Below are 16747 nucleotides of genomic sequence, written 5' to 3' on the forward strand. Positions count from 1 at the left end.
CTATGACTTTTGACCCCAAATGAGCCAAGTTTGAAGGGGAGCCACCAAAAGGGTCTTCAGCTATCGAGAGAATGAAAACAGGACAGATGAACGGACAACAAAAAGAAAAAAAAAAAAAAATTAATCCCTCCGGCACCCACCTCCAGCAGGCTGCAGCATATTGACACATGATAAAGTACATTCAAAATAAAAAAGAGCTCAGATATTCTATGCTTCTGATATTTTGCATGCCATTAGTACCTCTGGATGAATTCGAGTGTTGTGGATGCGGTGCTCTGATACTGCAAGTTCAGAATGTAGTATGAGGCAAACGGGAAGGATAACCCACAAATGAAGCCTGCTTCAGCTGGTGTAGATTGACCAATAACACCATTTTCCACAAGAACCGTCCATCTGGATGTTGCTGAGGCAATGGGATCCCCTATCAAACAAAAATAAAGTTAAATTTTAATCATTATGACCTTCATTTGGCTTAACTGATTTATGGTTTTGCTTCTGCTACACTGGCTGATGGGAACATCTCTGACACCTTTCACTAAAGAGTAAAATATATTGTATGAAACAAGGTTTCTGATTGGTCAGATTCGCGTGTCTTGTCATTGCGTAATTCATTATATGCCATTTTTTACACAAACTGCCATAAACAACGCTCGATAACGATAAAAATTAATCGATAATACAGAGTTCATTGCACTTTATCAATGAATGTTGCAATATAGAGTTTGTGAGTTCCGATCCCAAAAGCAGTTTCCCATCTTACATGTATATAACGCATAGTACATGCTCATTTTCGTCAAATATACCGTATATGGATGCACATATTATGATACATATTCAACTCAAGAGCATGCACTATATGTATAATATTTTCTTCTCATTTTTGATAGACCAGATATGTTTTTTCCTTCCCCCCCCCCTCCAATCCAATACAAATTGTGGAAATATCACAAGACAAGAGCACAGAGTGAAAAGTATAGATTGTTTTTTGCTCTTTTCTTCCTCTCTTGTTTTTACCATTTGGTTAGGATCATACAGTATTCACATGTCTCCTTGGTAAGTGATTGCATTGTACATTCAAATGATGTTACAGTTTGAAATGAATTAAAAACTGTAAAAGGCTGAAAGTACGATAACTACAAGTCTGGTTAAGAAGATGGACACATAATCTATACAGACATTAATCTACACCCAAAAGTGAAAATGTTTACAATGTCCAATTATATCATTCTACAACGATTTTCAATCAAAATCTTTGGAAGTCTTAAATGATAACGCACCTTGGATGACAAGCTTCGGTGCTTCACATTCAGTTGCCTCGCTTGCTCTTTCGAATTCCTCAGCAGTAGCAGTTACCTAAAGATTAAGGGTGCATAAAGGAAAAGAATCATATGAAAATCAAGTGTTTATACCACAATTACACATTCGATTCAACTCTACACTATAGTGTCATTTAATTGATTTTGATTTAAATATTGCAGTCCCCAAATTTGAAGCTCCAATCCAATCTCAAATCAATTTTCAGTTGTTCATCAATGAACTTGCATAATACTTGCAGGGGGGGGGGGGGGGAGATTTTTTTTATTAGATGGGGTGTGCCAATGGCTCACTCAACCCCCCCCCCCCCCACCAAAAAAAAAAAAAAAGTCTAAGGAACAGTTCCACAGAGAAAAGAATTTAAGGTTCTTGAGAACTAGTAGCTCAAACACATTTAACCGGTTCAATCCTTCAATCCAATGCACTAGCTGGCAAGATGAATTTTATAAAGAAAGCATATTCACAAAGCGTAGAGTGATTGGCATGAAAGCAATAACCAAATGCCTAATTTTTGCACTCCAGACTAATATTGCAAAATATTGTGTGGGTAAAGATAAGAATAAAATGTAATTATTAATTCTTACATCCCAGAGTAGGAAGAGTGCATCATCCTTCACTTTGAAGAAGCTCTGGAGACCTGTCAAGATGGCCCATGCGACCTGGTGCAAGTTGGGATCCCCTTCGCCATATACCGCTTCCACAATTTGGCGGGCACCGTTCTTATCGTCCCATTTCTCCTTCACTAGGAATTGAAGGATGGCTTGTCCTTTCTCTCTAAATGCGGTCAGAAGGGTGGAGGTAATATTGACACCAGTAAGGGTTGCAAAATGCTTATACTGAACATGGTAGGAAGGAATAATCACTGGTCCTTGATTCGGTGTACCATCTGTGGTGGTGGCCCATTGAACCTTTCTTTGTAGATAATATGTAATGGTCATTAAAGTCACCAACATGTATTGCATCTTTCACCTCAATTTGAATCACATTGGACAGAGGGAAGCCTCCATTACGGCTCTGATGTTGGTGTCGTCACTTTGTCGCTCAGCACGGTCTCTCCGCTGTGTTAGTGTGTACTTTGTGTGCGATACGCTTAAACTGACGCTAGCATTTAGCAATCAAAATTTAGGCGAATGTGTATCCAACATGCACTTAACACTGAGATTTGATACTAACTTCAGCATACAGCAGAGAGATCGTGTTGAGCGATGACACTGACAGAGAGTTCCCTCGGCCTCTGTCTTACTTGATTCAAATTGAGGTGAAAGATGCGATACATGTTGGTGATTACTCTCTGAAATTTTGAAGAAAATTCTTTCACGGATGCGGGCAGGATATGAAAGTGCATTAGCACCTTCTGTCTCTTCTGACAACTGTAACAGTGAATACTTGACCCAGTCCCACTCAGGCATGCATAGTCAGCGGTTATCTTAGAAGTTATCAGAACATACATAAAAATGTACATATGGGACTAGATTCTAAATGTAAACAAGCAATGAATGCACCTCTAACTGTTAGTACTGCCGCTGTTTATTTTGACACCTCGGAAGGCATTGATATTAAATATGCTGTTAATCTTCGATCTGATTTAGCTGATAAAATATAGAATCATGTCATAGATAAAGAGTGATTTTATTAAATGATCTTTTACCGTGGGCGAGGGGTCCATTCAGTCACGTCGGATTTGTCCGCACATACACATGCGCAGTACAGTGCATATATCATGGTAGGAAAAAAGAAAAAGAAAAAGAAAAGGTTGCGTTGTCTGTCGGGCTACCTGCGTTGCTGCGCCATACAAATAAAAACAGTCACTCCCTGCACTGACGCGACTGAATGGACCCCTCTCCCTCGGTAAAAGATCAAATAAAATAACTCTTTATTTTTTATCTATGTCATGTGATTCTATATTTTATCAGCTAAATCAGATCGAAGATTAACAATATATATTTAATATCATCAATGCCTTCCGAGGTGTCAAAATAAGCAGCGGCAGTACTAACAGTTAGAGGTGCATTCATTACTTGTTTACATTTAGAATCTAGTCCCATATGTGCATTTTTATGTATGTTCTGATTAACTTCTAAGATAACTGCTGAAATCGTTTGCTCCTGACTATGCATGCCTGATTGGGACTGGGTCAAGTATTCAGTGAACATTACAGTTGTCAGAAGAGACAGAAGGTGCTAATCAATGCAAATGAAGATAGATCTCAGCTCACACAGGCAGGCTGTACGCTAGCCTAGCGCGCTGTGAACAAAGGACGCCTAGAATAGCCAATCATTGTCATTGTCATTGTCAGCCGGCGGCCAGCTAGGATAGCATGCAGTAAACTATAGACCATACACGTACAGTATGTAGTGCACAGTACTTGTACATGATACGCATTAGGATTTCTCTTCTTCTGATTAAGTATGCCTCCTTCAATTGACTCTGGATTCTTGCAAACTAACTGTTAGACCCTATGCATTTTAGTCTATAGTATAGGGCCTACTGCGAATGAAAAACCACACCCTGCGACGTGATACCAATAAAATGTTAAGAAGCACTTATAAGATAATTTCAACTTGTTCTAACATTCTATAGATAGATCTTGTGTTGAAATATTTGAGCTTTCAAAACTAAGTTATTAAAGTCGTTCAGTCCAGTCCAGTCGTCTCGTTCGAATCTGCATGGGGATGGCATAGCTAGGCATAGTAATAGCCACACACATAAAACACCCCGCACACGTACACATCTTAGGTAGACAACACAACATACACATTAACACACACATCTTGCGTAGACAACACAGAAAGCGCGAAAAGTGAGTACGATGAATTGAATGTCAAATTTCCATGAAATATTACATAATATTGGAAAAATATAGACACAAAATTTCCAGATCTACAAGATCCTTAGAAAACACATCATCACCACTTACCAGGGAAATTTACACTTGCACTTGATTCTCGATGATTTCCACAGATAACTGGCAACTTATGTTCTCCTTCAGACACCCAAACGTTTGCAGAGATTTATGTTCTGCGCTCGCGCATGGTGCGCATGCGCGTGTGACGTTGTGTATCCCAGAATGCACTTCGGGCGCTCTGTTACAGTAATTTACCGTAACATTTGTCTGCGAAAAGAACAGCACTAATGCTTCCAGGAAATTACCGTGAACCGCCTAAAAATACGGCAAATTGCTGTAAAATCGCTCCTACAGCATTTTACCGTTAAAAATTACTGTAATTTTTACAGCAATTTTTTACAGTGTATATATATATATATATATATATACATATACATATATATATATATATATATATATATATATATATATATATATATCTGTATATAATCATGTTGGCACAGAAAGGGTTAACAGCTTGTCTCGACTTCGATAACAAATCAGACTCAATAGCTGAACATGAATTATTGTACCTGCACTTATTTAGATACGTAATTAATATAAAATGGCAAGCGGAAATTGAGACAATGAACTCCATGCATATATTAATGTACGCTGTTATTGGGTGTCGAAACTTTTGGAGACATTATGGAAAATTACAATGGGCTGAAAAGAGAAAAAGGAGGAGGGAGAGGGAGGGGTGAGGGAGGGAGGTCCATGGGTGTAGATAGCGCCTGCAGCTAGAGGTGGCGTCCTCCTACTTTTGTAACGGTGAAAATTTGACACAGATATCGAATGTGGAAAGTGGTACTTGCATGGAGTGAAGAACAGATTAAAAAAAAAATGAACGAAAAAAAGGGTGTTAGGTTAGCCATTTGTAGCAAGAAGAGAATCCATTTATTAAAAAAAAAAAGACTTTCCTCGCAATAGACCTCTGTCACAAAAAATCACATTTCAGTATTTTCAAAGTATTCACGGACGAGTAAATAAAAGTCACATCCCTGCAATAGTTATAGGCCTATATACACTCAGCAAAAAAAGAAAGTAAACACTTTTTCGAGCTCAAAATTTTCATGGAAGATTTTCATGAAAATCAATATATTTTATACCATATTAAAGGTAATTTAATTGGCTATCAATTTAATAGGTCAATATAAAAGGAAACTTTACGCATGAGTGAACACATTTGTTTTTATCCTCCAAAGCACAAAAGTAAAAGTTGCAAAAATTGACATATTGTCTTTCATTTGCAAATGCCCTTTAAGACAACAATGATAACAAAAGACCAGTTTAACACAATGGGAGACACAAAGAAATGGCAAAAATAAGTCTATATTCTCTTAATCTCTTTATGACCTCAAACAAAATAAAAGTGGGAAACTTCAGGGCAGAAAATAAGAATTTTTACTGAACTAAAACTTCAAGCGACATAGGGAGCAAGGGCACGAAGATGATTAAATGAACAAAATATCTTTATTTCATTCATTCAATTTCGTAATTTAAGAATTCATAAGACAAATTCAAGAACCAAATATAATTTACAATTTTTCTAATTTGAATATTCAATTCACAATTCTACCATTTTTGTTAATGTTGCTTATTCTCTCATTTCATGTGAATTTGGATTTGACAGAACATTCTTCATTTTCCTCCATTATTTTTAGCCTTTATTGATCTTTTGGGCTTTAAAGAATTTATAAAGATCATAGGTATATTTTTGCAACTGAATCCATGTTCATTATTGTGTCAAATTTGTCTTTTGTTCTTATTGTTACATGGAAGAGCATTTACGCATGAATGACAACTTGATCATTTTTGCAATTTTCACTTTTGTGCCTTGGAAGAGAAAAACAAAGGTGTTCACCCATGTGTAAAGTTTCCCTTTTTATTGACTTATTAAGTTGATAGCCAATTAAATTACCTTTCATATGGTATATAATACGTTAACATTTCACCAAAATTCTATGAGTAATATAAACTTGAAAAAGTGTTTACTTTCTTTTTTTTTTTTGCTGAGTGTATTATGCAGGGAATAGAAAACTATAAGCGAAGAATCGGTGAAGGGCTTAATTGTGCAGAACGGACCATTTTGTAATTAGGAAATTGTCGAAAATTAAAGGGACGGCAAGATTATGATATCTATTATGGCCAATTTTTTTGGTTCATTATTCTATATGAATATTGCAATGGATTCCTCAAGGAGGGCAGTTCAAGTAATACTTTGTCGTGCCTAAATGGATCTTGGTACAATTCCGACTCTTTGCTGCTACAATTTGTTTGACATTGTGTAGGCAGACTTGCAAAAGTTGTGACTGTTCGAGTTTTGTTTGGGATTGATTTTCAAATTGGAATTGCAAATCCTTTTTTTTTTTCAAAATATCAAGTACAACAAGACGACAAGACCTGGTTTAGTGTAAAAGTATAGCGACATAAACGGGTCGGAGATAAAGAAGAATCTCAGGAACACAAAACTATACCAATGTAGCTCTACAGAGGGCGCAATCAAGAAGTTCATAACGACAACATTAATATTACATTGTGACTTCACAATGTACTACAATATTATTATTCATATACAGTTTGTACATGTATTACCATTGATCATCATCCGAGTGCTGACGTACGAGCGATTTACGGATGAAGGACAGCATGGGCTTGATTCGGTAGCCATGCCGGGGCCACTAAAGATTACTAAAAACTACTAAATTTCTATATGAAGACTATCATTAGCGGGCAGTTAAGATTTATGGTGGATTGTTATGTTTCCGGTTATATCGGGCCACAAAATTTCTTCTTCTCTTTTTTTTTTCTGGTCAAAATTTCAGATTTCAAGATTTTAGTGACCCGAACGGACCATTAAAGAAAAAAGTTATTGTCGTGCCTTGGACTTACAAAGATGGAACGATTCATTGTACCTTCTATCTATTTATCTGAAGAGAGGCATTGAGAGCGTCACTGAGATTGAAAATTTGAGCCGAATTAAATCCACAATGTGTATAGATTAAGTTTTGATATCAAACTATACAGAAAGGTTGATAGACACCAGAGCTGCATCGCGTGCCCAGTGTAGATATCTACAAAGCTTTTGTTTCGATAAAAATCCGTATCCAAAACTTTTGTGTTCACTGTATGAACATTAATTTGCCTGATGAAAACGACCAATGCGTCACCAGATAAAGATTCCAAAGTCTATTATAGACTTATAAGAGGTGATTGTACTTGAATAAACGAGCACTATCAAAATTGATAAGAGCCCAGATAATTAAGAAGTAGAAGCAAAACTTTGGTATGCACTGTAAAACTCCTCTTTCTGAAATCAGCAAATCTATTCGGAATGATGGGATGGGGCAAAAATACTTACATTCTTGCACTGTTACGTCATATAATCAAGATGTTTTCTGATCTCAAAAGCTTTGAAATGGAAGAACTAGAGGTATAGTGAAGAAAAGAAAAAAAATGAGTACTGCATAAAGATAAAGAAAACAATTATGGACGCAGAGAAATAGAAGGCAATGAGCGCAATGCAAGCGTTCCTGACTAAATTGCACCATAAATAAAGGCGATAATGATAACTGAAAGTAGGTCTATACGTCATAACGCATAATAGAGAGTGTTTTTTTTTTTTCACAAGGACTTGGTTTTTATTCAGTTACATAAAACGAAATGATAATTTATATTCTCTTTAGGTATTAAATGTTAGAATGAAACAACAGAATTCCATTCGGTTCAGTTTCCCCAAGAAACTATGCTGGTATGTCACCGAGCAATTGGTAGGATAATAGTTGAAATAGGAATTTCATTTGATGTATACCATACCAACACTTGGAAATAAAAAAATTAATGTTGTTCAGAGTGAACCTCAAATTGTGATTTCGATAGATCTCCGCTATCGGTCGGTAAATAAAAGAGATCGGCGCCGGTTGTCACATGATAGTTTTCAACCAATTACGCGACAGCTGAATACGTATGGTCAAAACATCGACGATATGAGCAGGTTTCACGGCGGACGCTACCGAATATTTAATGACTAAATTTCGCTATTTTTGACTGGTATTTTCATACCACTATGGAGGAAGCAACAGTTGAAGTAAGTATAATTATGTTGAACGATGAGGTTATTCTATAGTTTTCCGACAAATTGCGCGGGCCGCGTGTGAACTCAATGAGTCGCGAATGGCCAGTAGTGGACCACTACCTGAACCTTGCCTATCGGCCATGGTATAGCTATAACCCCCAGATCTCTCCCGTGCGAATTCGCAAGGCTTCCGTTGCTTGTGAAGCGACGCACTTCACTACAGAAATTGGACTTTGAGTTTTCTAATTCTCGAAATTCTATTGCAGCTGCACCCTGCCCAAGTAGAAGCGCGAGGAGAACACGGAACGAGTTCCTTATGTCCCCCCACTAATTTGCACAAAATAAATAAATTACTTTTTTTTATACTGATAATAAACTAAATAAAAGTTATGCTAGGGTTATGTCTCAAAAGGAAGTCTTCCCATAAATGGCATAGAATCTAACCTTTATTTAGTTAATTATTAGTAAAAGAAAATAGTAATTTAGTGGGGGGGGGGGGGGGGGGGACATAAGGAACTCTTTCCGAGAACACATTAATATGTGTCTATCGATGTAGCTTTCCATGCCAGTGTCCATGTTTGTATACAAAGCTAAAGTTAGGCTAAGTTACTGATTGTAGATTAGAAACTTGTAACCATTGACAAGGACATTGTTAATGTTATATTGATATCCTTGACCTTGTTGAAGTGAAATGATGATTGAGGGTAGTACCCAAAAATAGAGCTGGATAAATTGAGTGATCACGTGGCACATGGAGATAGCTTGCCAGACTCGCTCTAAAAGTCTATTACAAACCTGTTTAGGAAGCCTACTCAGTTTTAGTAGCTCTAGGAATAAGCGCCATATTACATGTTTTCTTGTGCCTCTAATGTTAAAGTGCTCTGTGCAGCTGTGGCCTGTCAGCTGTGGATTGTGTACATTGAAAATTTACAATCTATATTGTACTGTAAAAGTGGATATTTTCGCGTGACTAATTTTTCGAGCTTGGCCGTGTCAGAAGAGTTTTGCATGTTTTTGAATCCGCAGAATCAAGACGACATGCATAGGAACATATGGCAAGCAAAAATACTTGCATGCTTTTATTTTCGCGCTAGTTTCTGGTTCCGCGAAATGAGCGAAAATTTCCGCTTACATTACAGTATTGTGTATTAATTAGCCATTTGTCTGTAGCCGGCGTAGGCCTCCACACAAATGAAATGTGGATCGGCACTTGCACATCGCACAGGGTTCGACCTCCTGTGCCAAGGTTCGACTGTACACAAAAGTGTATTATTGATAGGTTTCTAATTCTAAAACCAGCAAAAATACATGCAATGCATGTATCTTCACAATTTTCTCTGCACATTTTGCATGGGTTGACAATTGTGCAGCGCGAATTCAAGAACCGGCGAATATGTTTTTGAGCAGCTCAGCGCGAAAAATTAATCTCACAAAAATATTGAAGTTTAACAGTGGTAATCAAACTCATGAACAGAATAACAGAAATTTTGTAAAAATTGAAATTCATGATATAGGGCAGAGACTCCAACTCTCCCGTTTTCGACGGGAGATCTCCCGCCGAAAACCAATTTTTGCAAAATCTCCCGTTCTCCCGCTTGAGATTTACTTTCTCCCGCCCTGGCTCTGTATCTCCCGTTGGAAAGGATTTCTTACTTATTGCTTTTGTATGTTGAAAAAAAAAAGCCTTTAATAGCACCAGAGAGCATCAAGAACCCTGGGAACTTCGCGCTTCTTACACATCAACTTGGAGTCTCCCGTTTGCTAGGGGTTTCAGGCAGGAGAATCTCCAGATCAGAAGGTGCTTTGGGTTGGAGTCTCTGATAGGGTCTTCACAAAATTGCAGGATTGGTATCATGCATTTATTGCAACTATATTTTTAAGAGAGTATAGAAGATAAAATGGCCTCTTTGTTTGATTGTAGTGCAAAAGCTCACTGCTACTGATCCGTTGTGCATTTTGCACAATTTTAAGGGTCAAAACATGAAATTGAAATCCTACTTGGTTAGTTAAGGTTGTGTCTGAAAGTACCAAAATGAATAATGATAAAGTAAGTAAATGAAAATATTTAATCTTGAGTAGAATATTTTACATTCTACAGTATTGAAATGAATGTTATGGTAATTTAAAATGGAATGAAATAAGAATAAAATTTTGAGGCTAAGACTTGTTGGCTATATGCTTGTAATCATTGATTTATATGCCCAAGAGCAAGTTGATAAGGTAGTTGCCATGTAACAGTATACACCATTAGGCTGGTGGCTATGAGTTGCAAGGGTTGTGAATTATTTCACTTCCTCTGATTTTCTACCATAAATACTGCTGTATACTGAAGATGTGTAACATTGGGAAGTCCTATAGGTACAAATCTATCTCATGATATTGGGTTCTAGTCTTTCAGACATACAATGTGAAAGAAAATAGTTGATGAGAAAGATGCTTTATAAATGGAATTGATGCTTAAAAGAAACCTGTACTGACATTTTCTTCTTGTCTGATAATTCTAATCTACATTTTTTGATGCCTACAACTGGAAAGAGAGGATTCTATAACCCAGGATAAGCCTGTAATGATTTTTTGAAAAAAATGAAAACGAGCAAGCCAAGGAACGATCCACACAATTTGGCATACGTCACAGGTGCCAACCTCCGACTTTAGCAAAACGAACTAGAAAGGTTCTACTCATGTCAATTTACTGATGAAATCTCACACAAAGTACTGCAAAAACTGTTATTTAGTAAAATTGCAAAATGGAGCTGAAATAAACATGTTAAACAATATTTATTAATTTTTAAAAGGAATCTCTTCAAAAGCTTTTTATTTAGATCAATTTTATGGGGAATATTCCAGATATGCAAAATGAAATTGGCATCATTGTCCGAACGTGCTGCCCATAGAAAGCTGTGTGTAAAAAAAGTAACGTTGCACTGCACTAACTATGCATTGATGATGAGCGATAATGAAATGGTTCGACATCACCGTTCAAACTATCTAACGAAGATGAGGACTGAGTGATTCTTAAAATCTAAATCCAAAAAATAGTCAACGGCAATCACGGTTTACGCCTAGTTAGAAGAAAACGGCACTCAGTACACATAGACTCTAGACTAGAACTAGGACTAGGACTAGTGAGCAGTCAAGGACCGAGAAGATTCTACTCGCCGCTCCGTCGACAGCTGTACGTGCACAGCGCTAATAATAGGCACAGCGTAAACGTTTCGTATGCAATACATACCCCGAATGGCCCCGCTGCCAGAACTTGAAGAAAGTCCAGACGAAAGTCCAGACTCCAAGGTCTAGCGTTGCCGCTAGAGGCCCTCGTGCTGCAGGCCCTGTTGTTTCTGTGCTGAATTTTGCAGGTAAGATATCTGCTTTATGGATTTTCAATGTTTTTGTGGTCGAGATAAATCTCATGGTGGTCGTATTAACACCAAGGACTAACTTAGATCTAGTTTTAGTAGGACCCATACCTCGGAAGAGTGGCCCGACCACGTAGATATAAACAGTGCCACCGCTTCGCGATCCAAGCGCTGGTGTAGGCATAGTGCTAGAGTACTTCCGTATCCATGTAGATATCTCAAAATTCACCCAACCAAATTGCACCAAAATCACAAGAAGTATTTTATGACTCATGTCCACTTGCTCACGTTAATTGGAACCAAATCGCAAGTTGAGAAGCGTAAGTGAAGTTGTCGACTTTCCTGTCGTCGCTAAAAACAATCTACTCTGTACGAACAAGAGTGATCGCGGCGTAGTATCCCTACTTGCCTGCGCACGCACAGACTGAAGTTAGCCATCTAATATCATGAGACAAATATTTCAAGTAATCGGGAGCAAGAAATCAATTTATAAATTATTTGAGCTAAGTTGAATGAAAAATAAAGTTTGTAAATCACTCATATCGCTAAAATCATAACATTTTTTAATTTAGTTCCCGCGTAAATTCCCCGTTCGCACAGCACTAGTCGGCTAACTTCAGTTCTAGATTGTGCATATCGCGTTTACCAAGATCTCTCGCGAAGTGTGAGGTTTTTTTTAGTGACAACTTGAAATTCGGCGTCAATATTGATACTTCTCGATTACCGATTTCGTTCAAATATAAAACGGTATTTTGAAATATGCTTAGAAATATGTCCTGTAATTTTGGTGCGATTTGGTTCAGCAAAATTTGAGACAGCTGCATGGATAGGACAGTACACAAGTGCCGCCTGCTAGCTAAATTGGGCCTAAGCGTCGTCTGCTACTCGGCACGATTTAACGCACGCGTATGCGAGGGCTTGTAATCAGTGAAACATTTGGCACCTGTGACATCACGACATCCGGGCTCGTCAGCTCATTAGCATAATTCTCGCCCAAAAATTTCCATTTTCAACATGAAATTACGGACTAAATCGTTATGAAATTTTGATTCTGTTTGCACCCCTGGGTCTTTTAGAATTAAAAGAACAACACATAAAAAAATAAAAAACCGGTACAATGCCCTTTTAATACTGGAAGAGCACATGTGTACAGTACATTTCTGGAAATGGACTACGACATTAGAGAGAATAATGTGGTGGTAAGCCATTCATTAATGAATCAGACATGTATTTGGTCAACTCAGTCTCATAGCTTATTGTAAAACCAGAAATGTATGCGTTAATGTCGCAAATTTCACAAGAGCCAAGATTTGCAAAATTAATTGCATGCCAGGGGCAATTCGCGAAAAGTTCATGCAACTTTTGCGACTGTCGGCTCCAATTCTCAAAAATTTCATGCTGCGAACTTGCTTTATAGTTGTAATACATTCATTTCTAAGTAGCTGAACGAACATTTTTTATTTTTATTTTGTTGTTTTGTGGGAGGGTTTTCAGTGTGTGAAAATGTGTGTGTATGTGTGTGTGTGTGTGTGTGTGTGTGTGTGTGTGTGTGTGGTGTCTTATATTGGTTCCCACCATCCATGTTTATTTCATATCACGTTTCTTGAGCAGCATGTTTATCTGCATAAACTGAAGAGCAATTACAATAGTAGACTATGAAGAAAAGCAATTGTGCAAAGTCAGATGGAATTTCAATGCTCCCTTCTTTGAGTAGGGGTTGAAGTGGCAAGAGACCTTTCTGTGCTGTAGGGCTTCCAAAGCAGCAAAAGAACCAGAGCATTTTATCGTTTCATCATACCATCATATGACAGTTGTTTGATTCAATCAGTGATAGCAGATGTTCAGGTCTAAGTCTTCTTTTTTTTTTTTTTTTTTTAAATACTTAATGGTTGAAAAAGACCTTTGTTTCTTGCCAAGCCAGACTCATAAAGCCACAAGACTGCCTATACTTGTCTCTTCCCAGGCCTGCCCGTGTATGCCTCAAAAGTATTGCCGTGTCGTCCTTGTTTATCAGAGAAGGGCATCAAAATTATTGGTGTGCACATACAGCCACTGTAGAATAGAGATAAACAGGTGTCAATATTTCAGTCATATGTGCTGTGCTATCACATTAGGTCATTTTTTATTGTTGTTGTGTGGATCATAAGGAAAAAAAAAAGAATGCAAGAGAGAGAGAGAGAGAGAGAGAGCTTTTCTGTTTTCAGCAACAAGGCACATGTTATAGTTGTTGTCTGTTGGTTCGTATCTGTTGCCCACCAAATGTATGACACGATTCTGAATGCAAAGAATAGTGCTCAAGCAAGGTAAAACCTGAGCTCTGCATTTCAAAGATTTTATGTCCCTGTGCCCGGTGACTATAAAAGAAAATTTGTTTCATGTGCTTCTAGTCCATCTACTCGTCTGCTTCTGTTGGCCTAAAAACCTTGACAGGAAAGCATACATACATGTAGTACTTTAAATACACCTATTGTACATCTTGTGTGATAGTTGAGACGGATTATATGTCTGCCTGTATGCTAATTATAACCGCACAAACAGAAATAAGTTCATCGAATTCTGTATTCTTCTGATTTATTCGATAATTACCATGCTACTTAGTATTGGTACCAGAAGCACTCATGCCTAGAAGGATTTTAAAGATTGTCTTTCTGTAGATCTGGGGGGGGGGGGGCATTTTATGAACAAATTTGCTGTCAGCCAATCAGATGCAAGGATTTCAGTAGCTTTTAACATTTTGTCAGATGAAATATCTGACAAAACGCTTCATGAAATGCCCCCCACTGGTTTACATATTTGTATATGATAAAATACAGGTAAGATTTTTTTCGTGATGCGTGTGTACTGAACAGCCTATTCAAACTTTGATGTTGAAAGTACTAGGTGCAATCAATAGTAGTGGAGAAAGTATGAAACACTGTTAGACTTAACTTTCAATGAAATGTATTTGAGTAGGACTGATTAATATGCAGCAAGGAAAGCTACCGAACAAATGATTAATTAACAGGAATTCGTTCGTACAGATGGGCAAGAACATGTCATTGTCCCTTCTTATGTGAGATACGTACAGATACACATACATCCTTTGATTCAGTGACTAGACTCCAATTACTGTATAACCAGAATTGTTTGCATGAATTTTAATTTTGCAAATTTCGCGAGAGCCAAGATTTGCAAAGTTTAAATGCAAGCAGAAGTTCTTGTCTACACCATATGCACTGAATGCCAGTGGCAATTCATGAAAATTTAATGATGTGAAAAAGGTCGTCTGCTCCAATTTGTGAAAATTTTATGCCACAACCATTTCGTACTTGAAATGTAGGGCCCAAAATGTACAACTCTATGGCACAACCACTACTACTACTGCTACTACTACTACTACTACTTCTACTACTACTAGTACTACTGTAGTGAGAAAATTAGAATTCATCTTTCACCAGTCTGCCAGCACAATTGCTTCAGTACTGCTTTTTTGATTGACATAAGAATTATCTACTGTAGCCTCCCCATTTGTTCCCCCAAGAATTGTTGTCTCCCTCAGCTAAGATTCACCCTCTTCATCCCCAGAGACTTGCTTTGTAGAATTTTGCAGATTCTGTGCTATGCCTGCTTTGCTTGTCGACAACCTGTCGATGCATTTTCTCTCCCGTGACGTAGATTGAAAAAAAAATGTGAAAGATATCAGTTTAAAGAAAGAGAGAGAAATGCAGGAAAATTTGACTTTTGCTGCAGCATGATTTCATTGACGTCGGGGAGCAGGCCTCCACTGCTGACTTGGGCCTGTGCGTCCTTCTTTGCCAGGGTGTTCCTGTTTGCGAAGGGAGGCCAGTTGTTCGCTGGCTCGTGGTCCCCGTTCCCGCTGACTGGTCGGCGTGAATCAGTGCCTTGTTTACGTGTGACACATTGTTCTGTCTGAGCACAATAGCAAGGGGCTGGCTGGCTGGCTGGCTGGCTGGCTGGCTAGATGGTGCCTCTGTGCGTAGTAATCTTTTCAGTGATATCCAATGTGTCCCCCCCCCCCCTCCCGCAACAGAATATGGCCCCATTTCTTGTTCTGTTCAGCATATTCACCTCTAGCACAAACAAGCCAAACATGATATGCTCACCCAGCCACACTTTTCAGTCAAGAATAAGCCAATTCGGAGCATTCCAGTTTGTGCCTGAGCAGAAAAAGATAATTTGTACAAACAGGCATGTTGGGTGTTAGATTCACAGAGATAATAAAGCATCTGTGATATCGATTATTCATTTTATCCTTGTAAAGGGTACTTGCCAGCACATCCACCTGACAGCAAGTGGGGTATTTGGCAATATTAGTAGAAAAAGTTTGTTTGTGCATTCAATCCAATTGAATAACATTGTGGTTACTTAGTCTACGCAAGTTATTATTATTTTTTTTTAGAGATGAATTCAATAAATTGTCATGGTGGGCATGCTATAATGCATTATATCACTTTGAAAATGAATGGAGTGTCTAACCAACTGAGAAATTAACTTTAAAAAACTGAAAAAAAGTCAACCTTGCATATCAGTGATGACCTTGTCCTTGCTCTGATGGAAATTTCTTTTTTTGGAGGTGTTGTGCAGAGAATCGATCATGCATGTCTCCTATTTAAAGAATACTTTTAACAGCAAAAAAGAAGTCAATGTTGCTTTTAAAATCAAAGCCGACTATACAGTGTATTATCAATGTTCGTCAATTTCCATTTTTCACTTGTTATACCAGTATTCTGTTTTCATGTGTTCACTGCAGAAAATGCAGAAAAGAAAAACAAACAGTTTTTCACAAAATCACAAGTAATGTCATGGCCATTTAACAACAACAACAAAAAAAAAAAAAACTAATTTGCAGAGCCCATAGCGTTGCCATGTACTCTGACTTTACCAAAGTTCAGATGGACAAAAGTATAAATTTTATCAGATTTCTCAGTTATCAAAGATTGCTTGCATTTTACTTGTGTCATTGATGTAATAATTTTCAAAAAAGGTCACTATTCTTCTCCTCTTCCATGAATTTCATTTCAAAGACCGGGAAACAATATACTCAGAAAGTTAGATGCAAGACTAATTGTACCATTGTGCCCAGTATGCAAGTTCTTGTACAAAACATGCATCTTGCCA

The 16747-nt window shown here is 37.7% G+C and overlaps 1 protein-coding gene and 1 long non-coding RNA gene across 2 annotated transcripts in view; one reads left to right on the top strand and one right to left on the bottom strand.

The window, feature by feature from the left end:
* Positions 1 to 337: 337 nt before the first annotated feature.
* LOC139730397 (uncharacterized) lies at positions 338 to 2999 on the bottom strand. Its single transcript, XR_011710924.1, has 4 exons — positions 2963 to 2999; positions 1899 to 2088; positions 1278 to 1353; positions 338 to 421 (listed from the first exon to the last, which is right to left on the bottom strand). It is a non-coding gene; the product is annotated as an uncharacterized lncRNA (long non-coding RNA).
* Positions 3000 to 8184: 5185 nt separating this feature from the next.
* Positions 8185 to 16747, top strand: part of LOC139730398 (E3 ubiquitin-protein ligase TRIM37-like) — a 42563-nt gene continuing 34000 nt past the window's right edge. Inside the window, exon 1 of the mRNA XM_071641260.1 lies at positions 8185 to 8285. Coding sequence (XP_071497361.1) covers positions 8265 to 8285 — 21 coding nt within the window. The 5' untranslated portion in view covers positions 8185 to 8264. The remainder of the gene's footprint in view (positions 8286 to 16747) is intronic.

This window comes from Diadema antillarum, unplaced genomic scaffold, assembly GCF_040938485.1.
Source record: "Diadema antillarum isolate AM-2024a unplaced genomic scaffold, OU_Dant_1.0 seq00000310_RagTag, whole genome shotgun sequence".
NCBI lineage: Eukaryota > Metazoa > Echinodermata > Echinoidea > Diadematoida > Diadematidae > Diadema > Diadema antillarum.